This window comes from Crocodylus siamensis, chromosome 5 (genome assembly GCF_052110815.1).
Source record: "Crocodylus siamensis isolate JL-2025a chromosome 5, ASM5211081v1, whole genome shotgun sequence".
Classification (NCBI taxonomy): Eukaryota; Metazoa; Chordata; order Crocodylia; family Crocodylidae; genus Crocodylus; species Crocodylus siamensis.
The window spans coordinates 203,863,327-203,881,461 of NC_143399.1; the positions used below are offsets into that span (position 1 = coordinate 203,863,327).

General features: G+C 46.6%; 1 protein-coding gene across 1 annotated transcript in view; it reads left to right on the plus strand.

The window, feature by feature from the left end:
• Window positions 1-18,135, plus strand: part of TMIE (transmembrane inner ear) — a 47,296-nt gene that overhangs the window by 26,261 nt on the left and 2,900 nt on the right. Inside the window, exon 3 of the mRNA XM_090049962.1 lies at window positions 14,464-14,613. Within this exon, the coding sequence (XP_089906088.1) occupies window positions 14,464-14,613 (150 nt within the window). The remainder of the gene's footprint in view (window positions 1-14,463; window positions 14,614-18,135) is intronic.

Below are 18,135 nucleotides of genomic sequence, written 5' to 3' on the forward strand. Positions count from 1 at the left end.
TGACAGCTGGCATTTTCTGAGAGATGTCTTGAGTCTAAGAAGGGGGTCTTGGAGTCTGATGAGGGGTCCGATGTAGAACCACTGCTGTAACTGAGCAAATCTATTCATAGGCATCGGCTATTTTATTCCCTGGCACTGTCAAAGCTATTCAAATTAAACTGCTTGGGCCATTTATTCCAGGCAGAATACTGCATTTGAAGCACGATGGGTTTTATGTACCTACTCCTCACTGCCGGTGTTGAAGTATAAATGCTAAGCACAAGATTTACCCCATTACATAACCATTATGCTTTGGCCACAAAACTGCCCAGATGTTTCTGCTAGTGTGCAGGCTTTCAGCAAGCTGTGAAGAATGGGGAATGGCTCGAGGGTGTTTTACAAGGGGGCTCGTAATGGAGGCTTTCTATCTGCAAATGCTTCTGCTGCGGCAGCAGAGAAGTGTTGCTCCATGAAACTTCATCTGCAGCGGGTGGCAAATATTCATCTGAAAGTGCCGAACAGAACGGCATGTGGTTAATTTGTTTCTACCTGCTACTGGGTGGGACATTATATATGTTCACATGGGTGTGCTTCATGGCTTGTAGAGGCCCGTAATGGAGCTGAAAGACCAAATTCTAATGATGCTAATAATCATGGCCAACATTGGGGTACCCACATCCAGAACCCAGCCCAACATTCAAAGACCCTAAGTCTGCTACCAGCCTCGGGACCTGGCTCATAATATAGCTGCCTACATCACTCTGTAGAGCACGGCCAGTCAGCTCGGCGGCAGTACCACCTGAATGGAGCGGTGTTGTTTGCAGTTCGGGGGGTAGCCACCCAGAAACCAGAAACAATATAGTTGTGTTCATGTGATGTTGTAAGTCGGATCATGGCAGGGGGCATGGCCCTCTACCCGAGATCTCTAGAGCATATGTTAGCAACCTTATACAAAAGCAGGATGTTAGCCACTGTGGTCCTTACCTAAGATAGGTTTCGATGTGATGTCTCGTGTTGTGTCAGGGTTGACGGTAGTTTTACTGAGCGTTTAGGTTATGGATTTGTCTAGGATGGCTTAGATAGGGATGTTTCTGTCTCAGGCAGGGGGTTGGACTAGATGAGCTCTGGAGGCCCTACATCTGGGAAGATCACTCAGCAAAATCCGAGCTGTCGCAAAGCTTTCTCTCGTGCGTGAATGACCTCTACCTGACTCAAGAAGTCTATGGGCCAACGAGAGGCAAAGCGCTGCTCGACCTGGTACTGGCTATGGGGGACGACCTAATCGGCGACCTAGTGATCAATGGGAAGCTGGGTGACAGTGACCACGAGCTGATCACCTTCACCATCCGCCGTAAAGCTGGCAAGTCAGTAAGCAACACAGAAGTCCTTGACTTCAGAAAAGCCGACTTTGACAAGCTCAAGAGGCTAGTCGGTCAGGCCCTCAGGGACCATGACCCCAGGGAGATGGGGTTCAAGAAGAGTGGTTGCTTCTCAAGGAAGCGATCCTCAATGCACAAGCTACATCTATTCCAACACGGAGGAAAGGCAGCAAGAAGGCACAGCAGCCCCCCTGGCTCTCCAGAGACCTAGCAGACCTCCTGCGGCTAAAAAGGAAAGCCTACAAAGGATGGAGGACGGGATTCACCTCCAAGGAGGATTATTCTGCACTGGTCCGGTCCTGCAGGGAGCAAACCAGGAAAGCCAAGGCTGCAACTGGACTCCAACTAGCTTCAAGCATCAAGGACAAAAAGTCCTTTTTCAGATATGTGGGGAGCCGGAGGAAAAGCAAGGGCAATGTTGGACCCCTGCTAAACCAGATGGGGCAACTGACGCCCAGGAAAAAGCCAACCTATTAAATAGGTACTTTGCGTCAGGCTTTCATCAGTCCCGTGGGACGCCCATGCCTGCTATGGGACAGGGAGATCCGGGTGAGGGGGATCCCCTACCCTCCATCAATGCTGACCTCATGAAGGAACACCTTGAGAAGCTGGATACCTTCAAGTCAGCCGGCCCTGACAATCTGCACCCCAGGGTACTCAAGGAGCTGGCGAGCATCATAGCCCAGCCCCTGGCACGGGTCTTTGAAAACTCCTGGCGCTCTGGTGTAGTGCCCGAAGGCTGGAAGAAGGCCAATGTGGTGCCGATCTTCAGGAAAGGGAGGAGAGTGGATCCGGCTAACTACAGGTCCATTAGCCTGACTTCTATCCTGGGGAAGATCTTAGAAAAGTTTATTAAGGAGGCCATCCTTGAGGGACTGGCCCAGGCTAACATCCTAAGGGATAGCCAGCACGGGTTTGTTGCGGGTAGGTCTTGTTTGACCAATCTCATTTCCTTCTATGACCAGGTGACCTATCACCTGGACAAGGGAGAAGAGATTGATGTCATATATCTTGACTTCAAAAAAGCCTTTGATTTGGTATCCCACGATCACCTCTTGGCGAAACTGGCCAGTTGTGGCCTTGGCTCCACCACGATCCGCTGGCTGGGAAACTGGCTCCGTGGTTGGACGCAGAGGGTTGTAATTGATGGCAGTCACTCAGCGTGGTGCCCTGTGACCAGTGGGGTCCCTCAAGGCTCTGTCCTGGGACCCATCCTGTTCAACATCTTCATTAATGATGTGGACATTGGAGTCAGGAGTGGACTGGCCAAGTTCGCCGATGACACCAAACTTTGGGGCAAAGCATCCACACCAGAAGATAGGCGGGTGATCCAGGCTGACCTGGACAAGCTCAGCAAATGGGCGGACGAGAACCTCATGGTGTTTAACACTGAAAAATGGAAGGTTCTCCACCTCGGGAGGAAAAACCTGCAGCACCCGTATAGGCTCGGCAGTGCTACGTTGGATAGCACTACAGAAGAAAGAGACTTGGGCGTCATCATTGACCACAAGATGAACATGAGCCTGCAGTGCGATGCTGCGGCTAGTAAAGCGACCAAAACGCTGGCTTGCATCCATAGATGTTTCTCGAGCAAATCCCGGGACGTCATTCTCCCCTTGTACTCGGCCTTGGTGAGGCCGCAGCTGGAGTACTGCGTCCAGTTTTGGGCTCCACAATTCAAAAAGGATGTGGAGAAGCTTGAGAGAGTCCAGAGGAGAGCCACGCGCATGATCAGAGGTCAGGAAAACAGATCTTACGATGACAGGCTGAGAGCCATAGGACTCTTTAGCCTGGAAAAGCGTAGGCTCAGGGGTGATCTGATGGCCACCTATAAGTTTATCAGGGGTGACCACCAGGATCTGGGGGAACGTCTGTTCACCAGAGCGCCCCAAGGGATGACGAGGTCGAACGGTCACAAACTCCTGCAAGACCGCTTCAGGCTGGACATAAGGAAGAATTTCTTTACTGTCCGAGCCCCCAAGGTCTGGAACAGTCTGCCAGCGGAGGTGGTTCAAGCGCCTACATTGAACACCTTCAAGAGTAAATGGGATGCTTATCTTGCTGGGATCCTATGACCCCAGCTGACTTCCTGCCCCCTGGGCAGGGGGCTGGACTCGATGATCTCCCGAGGTCCCTTCCAGCCCTAATGTCTATGAAATCTATGAAAAATCTCTATGGTTTTATGATTACCTCTGTCTCTTCATGGAGGCATCATGACACTGCCTGGAAAATGCTTGAGAGAGGGTTGGTTGGTGTGCAAACGGGTTTCCAAATTTTTAATAGAAAATCTTTCTCAGCTTAGGGAGTTTTTGGGTGTGTTGACATGTGCATGTAAGCGCACCTAAATTTAAACTGCATTAAAAGGGTTTAGCCTGGTGTCTACATGTGCAGGTGTTAAAACGCATTACCACTGTGTGTGGACTGACTTGGGACTAAAGTTAGTCCTTAATGTGGACTAAAGGTGTTTGGTCCCAAGTCAGTCCACACACACAGAGTTAATGTGCCTTAACACATTTACATGTGCATTAATGCATTTTAACTATACGTGCCTAAATTTGATACCTACATTTAGGCACAATTAGCCCCACATCACCATTTTTAGGGCACATGTACACACGTGCCCTAATACACCTTAAATTTAGGCTAATGTGCCATAAAGTGTCTTATGTAGATATGCCCTTTATGGTCACTGGGACATGCCCTCGAAGTTCAGGAGTGTTCCCTGATCTACAAGTTCCCTTATAGGTACCTAATCTTTCTCCCAGGGAAATGTCTATTCTGATGAAATATCCGATTCAGTATTTTCACTGGTGACCAAGGTGTCAGGATGAAATTACTACCAATAAACTTTCCTGATAATGAAAAGATTGGCATGGGGATAAACAATGAGGAAAATGGGATGCTCAAACAGAAGGGCCGAGACTGCTTGCTAAGTTGGAGCCTTTCCAATAAAAATAAATTTAGGGTCAGCCAAATTTGATTTCCAGCACATGAAGGGTAGTTATATAGAGGAGAGTGACAGACTGTTCCCTATCGCCACAGGAGTAACCAGCATAAAGTGCAACTTAGGTTGGCTATTAAGAAGAGCTTTCTGGCTTCAAGGGTGGTTGGGTACTGGAACTGGGGAACCTCCATCCTTGAAAGTTTTGAAGAGCAGGTTAGACAGACTCTTGGATGAGATGGTTTAGAAGGGATGATCCTGCCTCGAGCAGGGGGGTAGACTAGATCAGTGGTTCTCAAACGTTTTTGTGCAAGAACCCATTTTTAAACATCGGTGGGTAGTCTTGACCCAGTGCCCCTCACTCCCAACCTGCTGCCCCCAGTGGGGTGTGGAGTGTATGGGGCATGAGGGCGCTCCAAGCAAGCAGCTCCTTGCAGGCTGGAGCTCTATCAGCCTGCAAAGGAAAAGCCACAGATTCCCATTTTAAAGGAAAATTCATTTTTAAAGTTTGTTGATCCATTGTTCAAGTTTTTTTCGCAATCCTTTCATATATTCTTGTGACACACTTTTGGGTCGCAACCCACTGGACTAAACTAGACAAATGGACTCAACGCTGCACTATATGACCTCCAGAGACTCCAGCCAGCCCTGTTTCTCTGTAATTCGATAAATTCAGAGCCACGTGTTGATGAACAAAAAAAGCTGGCTGTACCTATAAGATTACAGGCAAAATAACTCTGAAGGGATGTAAGACTTGCAATGGGCAAGCAACTCACTGTGAGCTCCCAGAAGGAAGCCATGGCCTGCATGGGCTAACGTGATCTTTGACTATTGAACAGGTGAATGGCAAGGAGAAGGAAGGTTAATTTTACCTCTGCAGTAGTGTTGGTAAGACCAATGCAGCTCATGGCAAGGAGAAGAAGGAAGGTTAGTTTTACTTCTGCAGTGGTGTTGGTGAGGCCAACACAGTTCTGGTGTCCACATTTTGAAAAAAATGTTGAACAGCTAGAGAGGGTGAAGGCAAGAGCTACAAAAATGATTCAGTGGAAAAGGCGCTTTGCAGTGAGAAATGTGAGGACCTACGTGTGTGTGGGTAAGGCAGCAAACAAAGCCCGAGACAAATTTCTGGTACCAAACAAGCAGCACACACAAATGGCTTATAACATGAGAGACTACTGGGGTTGGAAGCCAACTAGTCCAACCCCTTCTATGAATGCAAGGTGCACTGTTCCTCACCCATTCAAGACAGATGCCCATCCCACTTTCTTGGGCCAAACCAGGTTTATCCTGGGTCTGGTCCTGGGCTTTGACAGTCATTTACCCATGCAGCTTGAATAGCAATTCACTGGATTTAGTGGCCACAGCCCCAAGGAAAAGTGTCATTTTGGATACTTCACAGGTCCTTAAAGTGGGACAATGCCTTTGTTCTTCTCCAGGATCCCAAATAGGACAAGCCCAGTGTGAAACTGTCTGGTAGTCGCATTTAGGCAGCCCTGGGCTCTGTTCTCAGCTCTGACACGGTCTTCCCTATATGAACTTACGTCACATAAGGTGAGATTTTTTTAGAAGCCTAAAGACAAAGCAATCAGTGGGATTTGGAGACTCAATTAAAATCCCTCTTGGTGCCTGGCTACACTGTTAGGTGCCTCAATCCCTTTATAAGTCTGTCCCTTGCTCTCTCTGTATCTGAGTTCCTACCTCTAAAGTAGAGCTACCTCTTCACCCTAATAAGATAGTAAGCTGTACTGATATCATGGCAGTGAAGACCATAAAAGTGCTTTAAGCAGCTGTAATGAACCAAGTAGTTCCTACACACATTCCTATGAATGCAATACCCGGGCCTCTTAAGTGGCATTTACACAAGATTGCTGCTGATAACTCTCTAATTGAATAAATCTGCATTAATTGCTGGCATGATTAACAATGGAACAGTTCCCTAATTCACACTGCGCAAAGCCTAGTTTGCTATCAATGTTAATTAAATGCTCCATTGACTGACTGCGCAATTACAGCGCCGAGCGGGGACAAACCCATATATGAGTATTTCAGTCATGTTAACTGCAGCTATGGAGCAGCTCCATTTCCATTCATATCCTGGCTGCTAAATGAGAGCTGGGAAGCTGGCTTTCTGTCATTCTTTATCCCAAATGGATTTGATTCTCTTCTCAGTTACTCCCTGGTAAATCAGGAATAAATTCATTGCAAGTGACAAGTTCAACTGGTGTATGGGGGAAGGAAAATAGAGCCGAGGCATTAAATCAACATCCTGTATGCACCCAGAGAATTCATTGACTGACTTTCTGAAACTTCTGTAACCCTGCATATTTACCTCCACCCGGAAAGAGAAATGAAGAGACCCACAGAAAAGAATAATAGTGATAATCATTACCCTGGAGTGCGTTACAGTCCTAATTATGGACCAGCATCCCATTGTGTTAGGCATGGTATAAATAGGACAGAAAGTTAGTCCCTATTCTAAGCTGTTTATCTAAGGGCAAAGCTAATGGATGACAATAGGTACCGGGGAGAAGGGAAAGGAAACCAGGACACAGTCAGAAGCATTGACAGTAGCCTAAGCTTATGCACTCCCTAACTGCTAGAAAACACAGCTACAACCTTTCCTGTAAAAAAAAAAAGAAAAAAAGATTCAAAACCAATTCAATACCCTCTACCCAAGACCAGTGTTTCCAGTGGCTGTGGATGGAGGTATTGCAAATGCAAGCGTTGAGAAAATCCAGAAGCCCAGTGCCATAAATAATGAGACTTTATGGTCAGGGTTGGCAAAATCTGGAATGGGCTCCAAGGGAGGTGGTGCTCTCCCCTGCCCTGGGGGTCTTCAAAAGTAGACTAGACATGCATCTGGCTGGGATCACATGACCCCAGCGCTCTTTCCTGCCCCAGGCAGGGGGTCAGACTCGATGATCTGCTAAGGTCTCTTTTGACCCCAACATCTATGAGCATTATATTTTATTTGCTGTCTAGTCATTGAACCTTCAGTGGTTCATGTTTTCAAGGCTTTTGCTACAGCTATAATGACTAAATCCCTCTTAAATGAAATCTTGGATTCTCATATATTCACCTGTCTCCAGGAACTGGAGCTTTGAAGGAGAAAAATAATGCTTTTGCAAGACTCAGGGTAGAAATGCTAGAGCTCGAAGCACAGAGGCAGATGCTAGATCAGGATCTGAATGGGCATCCAGAACCCAGAAGATTTCTGAAGAGGAAGCTTCTCTGGGGCTGCCCCCAAGGGCTGTACTCAATCACAGTAGACACTGAGAGCCTCGAAAGTGGCCACAAAAGAATAGTACTGGGCAGTTTTGGCAGTGCATTGTGGGTGTAGATGTTGATTGTAGCTATGTTGGTCTAAGGATATAGGCAGACAAGTTCTTTGGGTAGATGTGATATCTTTGGGTAGATATGATACCAGAAGAAGGATGTTGATGACTGAAAGCTTGCAAAGGACAATTTTCCAATCGTTTAGTTAGTCTAATAAAAGATATCACATCTACCTACCCAAAGACCCTTGTCTGCCTTATGGGTGTGGAGCAATTGTGCTGGAGGGCATGTGCTCAATAGCATCCTTTTGGAACATATCCTTGCTGAGGTGTTGACATGCCCAGGGGGTTTGCAACTAATTTCAAAATCATCCTTCCAAACAATGGGTGTTAAAAATAATACCTTTAAAAATCTCAGATCCATAGCACAACTTTTTGGGAGGAACGTTTGGTTTGAGCCAAAGTGTTGGTTTTTGGTTTTTTCCTTGACCTCCTGAAAATGTCAAAGATGGGTCATTTAAGGTCAATTTAAAATTGCCGTAAGTTTTCTTCCCTTGACTTCTTTTTAATGGCCGGGCAATAAAACAAAACAAAATCATAGCATCATAGAGAAGTTGAGCTGGAAGGGACTTCCAGAGGTCATCTAGTCCAACCCCTGCCTAAGGCAGAATCATCCCTATCCAAACCACCCCATACAGATCCTTTGTCTAACCTCTTAGTAAAACTACCGTCAACCCTGACACAACACATAACGTAACACTGGAACCTGCCACAGGTAAGGCATGGGGACCACGGCAGCCAATGTCCTGCTTCTACCAAAACTTGTTATGATGCGCTCAAGAGATCCCAGGTAGAGGGCCAACCCCTCGCTATAGAAGGCAACCTCCCCTCCCCCACAAAAGTCTATACCAATCTGACCATGGGGTAAAATTCCTGCTAGACTGCAAATATGGAGATTGGTCTAATCCTGCATGGAGGGACAAGACCCTCTAGCCAGGAAAATCTGGCTTTACATCCCAGCAAGAGCACTGGCACAGCCCGGTCAAAATCCTCAGCCTTGGCTGCAGCCAACACCCAATGTTTCTGAGGAAGGCTTAAAAACACCCTGATACACATAGCTTGTAGTAGGGGAGTGAGCAACCAGCAAACCCCAGGAGCATGGGACATACCCATAGAAGAACACAGGTATCACTCCGCCTACAGCATCCCTGACCAGTGGTTGTCCAACCTCTTCTTGAACACCTCCAGTGATGGAGAGTCAACAACTTCCTTCGGTGTCTATTCCATTGCCTCACTGCTCTGTAAGTGAAGAAGTCTTTTTCTGGATATCCAACCTAAATCTACTTTCCATGGCTCTATTCCCCTTCCTGCATTGTATCCCCACCTGCCTTCTTCCAACAGTCAGTAATGCACTGATTCCTTTTTAGAAATTGTGCTTGACCTTCTGATCCTGTGAGCCAGATAAATGGTACTGGGCCAGTCCATGAGCTGGATCCAGCACAGGTGCAATCCAGTGTACTGGCCTGGCCACATGCATCGGCCTGACACCACACACAACACGATCTCATGCACTGGACCCAGCCCTTCATCACCTCGAGCCCACCTGCTGGATCTGGCTGTGTGCTGCTGACCCACCCCCAGGCACCAGCTCCACCCCAGGCCTGTATGATCTAGCACACAGCACCACATCATCTAGTCTGCAAGGCTTCCCACAGGTCCAGAGATTTGGGACTGGAGGAGCTGCAGTTAATGCAGCCATCATTGCCCCACTGCCAAATTTTGGACCTATGAAGAGACACACAGGCTGGATGACATGGCCTTGCCTCGCTGGCCGGAGCTGGCCCATGGGCCAGAGGTTGATCACCCTTGCTTTGTAGTATCCATGGCTGTCCCTTCCCTAGTGTGCTTAAAATCTAGAAGATATTATTTTGCTGGTGCAGGAGCCAAAAAACAGGGCACAGAATAAGAGAAACTGAATGTGTGTGATCCTTCGTTAGGCAAGGCATTGATCACAACCTCCCATTGGCCTCTCCTTCATCAGGTTGCAGTCTCTGGTATGCGTTACAGAAGAAGTGGGTTTTGAGGAGAGAGACTCAAAAGAGGAGAATGTGATAGCTTAAGACATGTCAGTTGGGAGTTTTTGCCATGTGCCATTGTGTGTTTGTGTGGGTGTATGTATGTGTGTGTGAGAGAGAGAGAGAGATTAAGTGTGAACTTCTAGGATGCATGTGCTCAGAGCCACATAAAGGCTTTTACACGCCTAAATGATGCTAATGATAATGAGATAGCTCAATGCTTTTGAGGTTCCAGCTCTTAGTATCTTTTATTTCAGGCAGTCTTGTTCATAGGCTAGTATTTCAGGGTCCCTTGCCATTTAAAGTACAGTTTACCATCTCTGAGGACATAGAGATAATAAAAAGTTAAAGAATCACAAGGTGTGTCTACATGTGCATTTATGCCATAAAGTAGTAAAAGTGAGCGTGTCCCTCATTATTTCCCAAGTTAAAACTGCTTTTGGATTTAATAAGGAAAGGAAAATTTAGGCACAATTTTCACTCTTTTGAAGTTTGTTTGTTGGTAACACCTGGGGCTTTTTGCCCCACATTTAATTATACTTTTCCTGAAGGATCAAAAATTACCTTCCAAATATCCAGAAGTAATAAAAAGGGATGGAGTGCTTTAAGAGCTGGAGATATTTGTGTGGAAAGAAAACATCAAAGGCAATCTGTAACGTGTTTTTATTTTTGCTCTCCCTCCCCTCTCCCAGGGAATGGATGTCTCCATTCGACGCACAGTCACTGGAGAACTGGAAAGAAAGAAAGGGAAGAAAATGGTTTTCAGAAATCAAATAGGAAAGAAACTAGCAGAGTGTTGATGCAAAGAAAAGGTGGAACTGTTGACAGTACACAGGGTGGAAGACACCTATTATTTATAGGGTGTTACTTGGCAGAAGTCAGGAAAAAGCTGATGGCTAGAACAGCTCCTATGGCATTATGAAGCTCTTTGTACTGCGTTTCTCTCCCGTCTCACATGCTTTGCTCAGCAAAGAAACAGAGCAATGCTGACATTTCAGTCACCTTCATTGAACATCTGGTCTTATGCTCCTCGGTGCTGAAAGGGGCACCTGGCACCTCTCAGAGGTAAAGCTTTAGGCTGTCTGCAGACTCAAGCAGGCATTACTATAATGGCTCTGTCATGCAGCAGGTTACAAACTGGCTGCTCTTATAGAGGAAAGCCACAATCCTGGAGAACAAGAAGAGCTGGCATTTTCCAAAGGGGGCCTTGGGTCTAAAAAGGGTAAGAACCACTGGTCTAACTGAAGAAACCCAATCGGACTTAAAGTCGGGTTCGGCTCAAAGCTGCTCAACCCAGCCAAGACGGAGGTGGTTCTGGGCATGCCTACAAACACTCGACAGCAGCTAAGTGAGTGTTTTGGAAAGCCAGGCTTTGGCTTAGCGTGGCAGGCAGACTCTTCCCTTGGTAGATCTAGCCTGTAGTTCAACCCAGCTACCTTTCCCACAATGCCAGCTCATAAAAGGTCTGAAACCTGTAGCAGAAGTAGGAGGCCTTGCATCCACGGCCTCCAAACACCAGCACCCGGTTGTGTGGCTGCTAGCCAGTGCTCGATTGAGAAGCACAGGGAAGTAGGGCTGGATGGGTCCTCACAAGGTCATTTAGTCCAGCCCCCTGCTCAAGGCAGGACCATCGCTGATTAAACCATCTCAGCCACGTGCTTGTCTAACTTGATCTTTTAAAAATGACCAAGAATGGACATGACACAGCCTCTGTGATTTCCCTGGCTGTAATTTAAGACCATAGTGCCTTGTCCTGCCTTCACCATTCACAGAAAATACCCCATCCCCATCCTCCAAAAAACTCCCCTTCCGGCATTTAAAGACTGTTCCCAGTCCCCCCCTCCCCCCTCAGTCTTGTCATCTCCAGACTAAATAATCCCGGTTCCTCATAAAGCCATGTGTCCTATACCTCTAATCATTTGTGTGTGTGCCTGTGCATGCATACATAAGGAAGGAGTTTATATTATGACTATATGAATATGTAAAAGCAATGCTGGAGTCAATTGAACAGTGGTTAAAATGAGTATATATCCATATGCATAATATGTATATAGAACAGTGACTCTCTGTCTCTCTACATATGCATGTGTGTATATATATTTTGTGTGTGTGTGTGTGTGTATATGTTAATCAGCATTATATATTCTCAAGTATTCATTTTAAGTGCTCATATATACTCATAAATATGAAAGTTTTCTTTGTACTTCTTCAAAATGGTATGAGCGCAAGCTGTATTCCCAGAATGTTTTGTACTTGTGTTCAGCTCAATGATGAAAATGTCTTAACTATTGGATTGCTGCAGTCTCCAAAGGACATAGCAGAGAGACAAAATTTATTACTTTCTAAGCGAAAATTGTACAGGGTGAGCTAGGGAGAAGCTGAGAGAGTATATCCTTGGGATTTGCTAATTCTTCGAATGTGAAACACGGTAAGATAAAAGAAAATACCCCCCCCCCCCAAAAAAAAATAAACAAAAAAACCCCAACAACAAAAACATGAAGCCTGAGGTGGTAAAAGAATGTGCTCAGTACGTTGTAGACAAGAGAGGTATAAATAATGATGGTCTTTAAAACTGGATTGAGCTGCCTGCATCCCACAGCTGGAGTAGCCGGCATATTCTTTTGGCTCACTGAAATGTAACTGTACCTTGCTGTTTGATTAGAAACCCAGAAAATGAGAGTTGGAAGGGATCCCATTGATCCTGCTCAAAACAGGACCACCCCTACTAGATCATCCCAGCCAAGACTTTGTCTACCTGGGTCTTCAAAACCTCCAAGGATGGAGAGTCCACCACCTCTCTGGATAACCTGTTCCAGTGATTTACTACCCTCTTTGTGAGAAAATTCTTCCTAATATCCAACCTCCACTTCCCTTGCTGCAGCTTGAGCCCATTGCTCCTTGTCCTGCCATCTGCTCCCACTGAGACCAGCCCAGCTCCATCCTCTCTGCAGCCCCGCTGCAGGGAGGTGGCGGCTGCTCTTCAATCCCCCTCGGTCTTCTCTTGTCTGCACTAAATCAGCCCAGTTCCCTCAGCCTGTCCTCACAAGTCATGTTCCCCAGCCCCCGAACTATATTCATTGCTGTCCACTGAACTCTCTCCAGTTTGTCCATATCCTTTCTGTAGCAGGGGCCCAAACTGGACATAGGACTCCAGTTGTGGCCTCACCCGTGCCAAAAAGAGGGGAAGAATGACTGCCCTCGATCTGCTAGCCAAACGCCCAAAATGCCATTAGCCTTCTTGGCAACAAAGGCACACTGCTGGGTCTTATTCAGCTTTTGTCCTCTGTAACCCCCAGGTCCTTTTCTGCAGAGCTGTTGCTTAACTAGTTGGTCCTCAGTCTGTACTGGTGCATGGGGTTGCTCCATCCTAAGTGCGGGACTTTGCACTTGTCCTTGTTGAACCTCAGGAGTTTTCTTTTGGTCTGAACCTCCAGTTTGTCTAGGTCTCTCTGATTGTCTAGGTAATATCTATTAGTAAACTAACTGAGCTTGACTATTTTGGTCTTTTGACCACTTCTTAAAAAGACTTACACCCTAGTTTGAGACCTCAAGTCAGGTGCAAGTGAGGTCCTGGGGATTAAGCTGAATGTTGTCTCCCATAAGTAGGAAACCCCATGCAGCTTAAAGGGAAGAGAATTGATCTTCACTCCTTCCTTCTTCAGTGTTAGCATCATGGGCCTGTTTCTCCACTACAAAGGGGTAGAGAAAGTAGAGCACATGCTGATATCCCATGTTCTCGTGATTTTAAGGGGACAACATAGTCATATGAATTGCTTACCACTGATCCCAGGCAATCCAATGATGCACGCTGAGCCCACACAACTCAAGTTGCAGTGAAGGAAGTTGAGGTTAGATATGAGGAAAAACTTTCTCATGAGGAGTAGTAAAGCACTGGAGCTGGTCACCCAGAGAGGTGGTGGACTCTCCATCCTTGGAGATTTTTAAGACCTGACTAGACAAAGCCCTGGCTGGGACGATGTAGTTGGGGCTGGTCCTGCTTTGAGCAGGCGGTTGGACTAGATGTGACCTCCTGAGGTCCCTTTCCATCCTCATTTTCTTTGATTTTATGAAAACTCATTGCCACAAGGTGGAAATGATATAGGATTCAAACAGAGTTGAACCTTTGTTGTGATGACATGAATCTCCAGAGTTGCGTTAGAGAGGATTGGGGAAAGGAAACTCAGGTGGGTCGAAGACAGGCAACCTGGTGGCTTCTGGGCATAGGCAAAGTTAGCATCATGCAGGGAAGTTATTCTATAATGACCCACTGCAGTGCTTTCTTGTCCTCTCTCTGAAGCAGGATAGACAATACTGGACTGGGTGGATCATCATTCTGACCAAAAATGGAGATCCCTGTATTTTCAGGCATAGTCAGATATTTAGGAGTCACACACAGGCCTAGACAGGAGAGAAAAATCCTAAACCCAGGGGCCATCTCTGTAACTCATCACGATTCAGTGTAGGGGGATGTTTCTAGTAATTAGGGCAGGGATGTGAGACACAAGGGATTGGGGGTCAGTTCCTGGTTCTCTTGCCAACGAACTTTGTGTAAGTCACTTAATCTAGTCTCCTAAGGGAGTGATTTCTCAGTGACCATGTCAGGGAGGCTGGGAGGGTAAGATCTGCACCATGCTCGGGTCCTATGGTGACAAAGGGCTGGGGAAGACAGATGGGTTCCCTTGCAGTCTCTGAGCTCCCATCCCCTCAAGTTCATGAGTTCCCATCTTGGACATCTGCTTTCTGCTTTGATGTTAACCTGGTGGCATGCACAAAATATTGAACAAAGCCCAACTCCCTTCTCTCTTTCTCGCCAGTCATAACCTTGTGCTGTATCTTCAAGTGTCGGATCCCCCGGACCAGGAAGGAGATTGAGGCGAGGTACATGCAGCGGAAAGCTGCCAAGACGTATGCAGATAAACTGGATACCGTGCCAGCGCTCGATGAGCTGACCGAGATCCCTGGAGGTACCCGTCTCCTCTCCTGGGGTTACTTTGCTTGCAGGGACACAAAAGGCCAGCCCCTCCAGTGGGTTTCACCAGTAGATGTAGCTCTATGGTGCCCTTTGCAAAGCCCTTGTGCTTTGCACTCTGCACTCGCATGCTAATGGTTGAAGCAGCGAACACTGCCCATGAGATGAAAGGGCCTGATGCTCAGGTGGTGAAAATCAGCCTAGCTGGTTGCAGGTCAATGGAGGAAGATCCTCCAGTGATATGGACCAGAGCAGGTGGGTTGAAGTCAACAATTTAAGCAAGGTGAGGATCAGACTCGTGTTTCCATTCATGGGGACAGATGCCAGGGAGCAAGCCAGTTGTGAATATTTCAAATTACCTTTCCATGGTCTGCTGATTTAGACTGGCCAGGCCCATCCCTCTCACTGTGATGCTCTTACCCTCTCCTTGCCTCTCACTTATTTCTCCTGCTTCTGTGCCCTAGGCTCTACTGAAAGCCTCCCGACTCTCTCTGGCCATATCCAGTCCAGACCTCTCAGCTCTCTGCCCGTGGTAAAAGAAGAAGATGAAATGGCCCTGCAAGGAAATTAGCAGGACTGTCTGTCTGTCTGTCTGTGGCTTCTCCTTCCCATGGCTTCATAGGAGACTCTTCACATCAGGATGTTGGGATCACTCATCTCCTTTCCTTTCTTATGTTTAACCCTTTTTACTCTCTTAATAGCATTTTCCTAAGATGTTCCTTCTTTACACTGCTCTACATATCCAGCCAAGGGTCAATATTCTTTACAGGAACTTGGAGCTTCGTTGACTCAGGATATTATATTCTGGGACATGAAGGGAGGCAGGAAAGAGGATTTTTATGAATGTGCAGCAAAAGGCACTGTTTTAGGGTGAAAGAAAACTAGAGGAACGGAGACCCTGAAACAGCAAAACTTCTAAGGTCAGGCCAAACTGCAAACAAACGGGGCCCAGATCCTCCAAGGTGTATAGGTACATATGTCCAAATCGGTCACCGTTGAAGACCTGGACCATGAGATCTGATGCAAAGTACACTTAAACTGATGCAAAGGACCAGAGATTTTGAGGGGTTAGACTGTCAGCTATTATCATTTTGCTGTAAACCTAATGCATTAAGGGAACCTATGCCAAACTATGACGTCTCTTGTCCTGGCCTAAGGGAGTGCCTTGCTAGAGTCATCAGAGACTCAAAGGACATCGAGCCAAGTCTTATTGCTATGTTTGTCATTGAGTAAGTAGACCAATAAACCTAGCGGTCCAAGGGCCACCTGAACCATTGGGCTTACATGGTTAAGGCACATCAGACTCTGCAGCCAACAACACACAAGGAAATGATGAGTCCAGCATCCTATCTGGATACCAGCCCAAATAGCCAAGTGCCCATTTACAGTTGTGTTGACTAGACTCCAGATCAAGGCACTGGACTGGATCCATAGTAAGCCACCTTTACCCATGTACTCATTCACCTCATCCAACTGTGAGATACATCCTGAAAAACCAATGGATCCAGGGAGTTTTTTGTCCCAGGGAGACTGAACGAGTAGAAATGACCATGGAAACCATTTTGTCCTTGAAGTATGAAACTAGGTGCAAACACATGGACAAAGGTGGCTTTCCTTGCATCAGCGTTTACACTCAAGATTTTTAAAATGCAAAGAAGGTCTACCTATGCAAAGGGAATATAAAATTCTGCCACACTGACTTAGTAGCATTTTGCATTCACCTTGCATACTTACGAATTATTTATTATGCATCATGTACATGATTATTCACTATAATTTATTTGTAATGCATAGTAGCCCCAGTCGTGGACTAGGAACCCAGGCAAGGGAAAAAAAGCAAATTGTTTTAATTACCAACTGGTTAAGCCCTTCAAAGATAAAGCCACTGTGTAAGTGCCAAATGAATCACAATGATGTTATGATTGTCAGATAGGATTAAGTATTATTGCCTTTTAATATTTGCACTTCTCTGGTGGGTGGTTATGGATGGAAGACCCGAGCTGTGAATGGGGTCTGTGTTTTGAAGACTGTACATAGAGGGTGCCACTGCTGTTGGAGAAATATAAGAGATGGCTTAGCACTGTGTGTGTAACGTCGTCTTATTGATGTGAGTCATTCACTTTAGTCTGATACGAGTGGTGCAAGCAGGACATGGCCCTTGTTACGACTGGAGCTGGTGCCATGTGTCCTGTGAGCTGGATCAGTTGTCCCCCGTGACTACTTTGTAAACCTCCCAGGAGTGTATCCTCATTGCCAGGCTATGGGCTGTGCTCTGAGCACCATCCACCTCCCCTAACTCCTGCTGAAGCTTTTGAGAGAGAGGACAAGAAGGAACAGGATTTTGTAATTAAAGTGTGAAACTGGTGAGATAGTCATAGGCCCTGCTTCTTGCTCCTGGTGTTACTGCTATGATTTATCCAGGGTCCTAGGAAGGGGTCATAGCCTGTCTCCTCCCACCAAGGGGTGTGCATTGACCACACACCCAAGCTCTTTCTTTCCTGCCCTCTTCTTGTTCCCATGTACTAGATATGCTCAGGAGCTGAGATGCATAATTCTGGGCCCTGGCTTCTACTCTGGGGACCCAGTACCTGCAGGTTAGGTGCTACATCATAATACTTATGGGCAACTCCAGCTCAAAGGCAATTTCCCAGAGTTACACAGCAGGTCAATAGGAGAAGCAGGAAGAGCTCTCAGGTTTCCTGTCTTCAATTCTCTTCCAGTAAAACCCTTAAGGGGAAACAAATCCATGGCCATTTATGGAAGGAGGTACCACAGGATGGGGAATGGTGTTAGAATCTGGCCCTAAATCAATGAGAAACAAGTAAAATCAGAGTTAATGACCCATGTGACAATGGAGATTGATAACTAACTGGAAGGTTGGGTGGACCTGCCTTTTGCATGGATAAGCATGTGTGTGCATGCATGGGTGTATGTTTGTGCGTGTGTGTGCATCCATGTATGGGAGGGAAAGACTTAAAGGAAAGAACTGGGAATTTCCCCTTATCTGGCCCATATAGGATGGTTTGGATAGGGATGATCCTGCCTCAGGCAGGCGGTTGGACTAGATGACCTCTGGAGGTCCCTTCCAGCCCAACTTCTCTATGATTCAATACAGAGACAATTGCATTCACAACTGAGTCCAGCCTTATAGACAGGGTCATCCCAACACCTGGAAAACCCCATCCTGGCTCTAAAAGGAACGAAGCAAAGGGGAGCTCTCCCTAGCCTTGGGTTGCATGCCATACCTCACCTATAGAAAATGCTCAGTGACCCAAATCCTGGCTCCATTCCAGCCAAGGATAGTTATTCTCATTGATTTCAATGGTGTCAAGTCAAGGCCCTTTCAAGGTATCTATGCAACATCGTCCTGCCCCTCCAAGTTATACCCTAGCATTAATGCAACACCAGAGTGTAACAGCAGCCAATCAAGGTGCAAAAAGGAAATATGGAGGGTGTGGGATTATTAGATCATCCGAGTGGTCCCCAGGACCTGGCTGAAAGCCGCCCCAAAGTAATT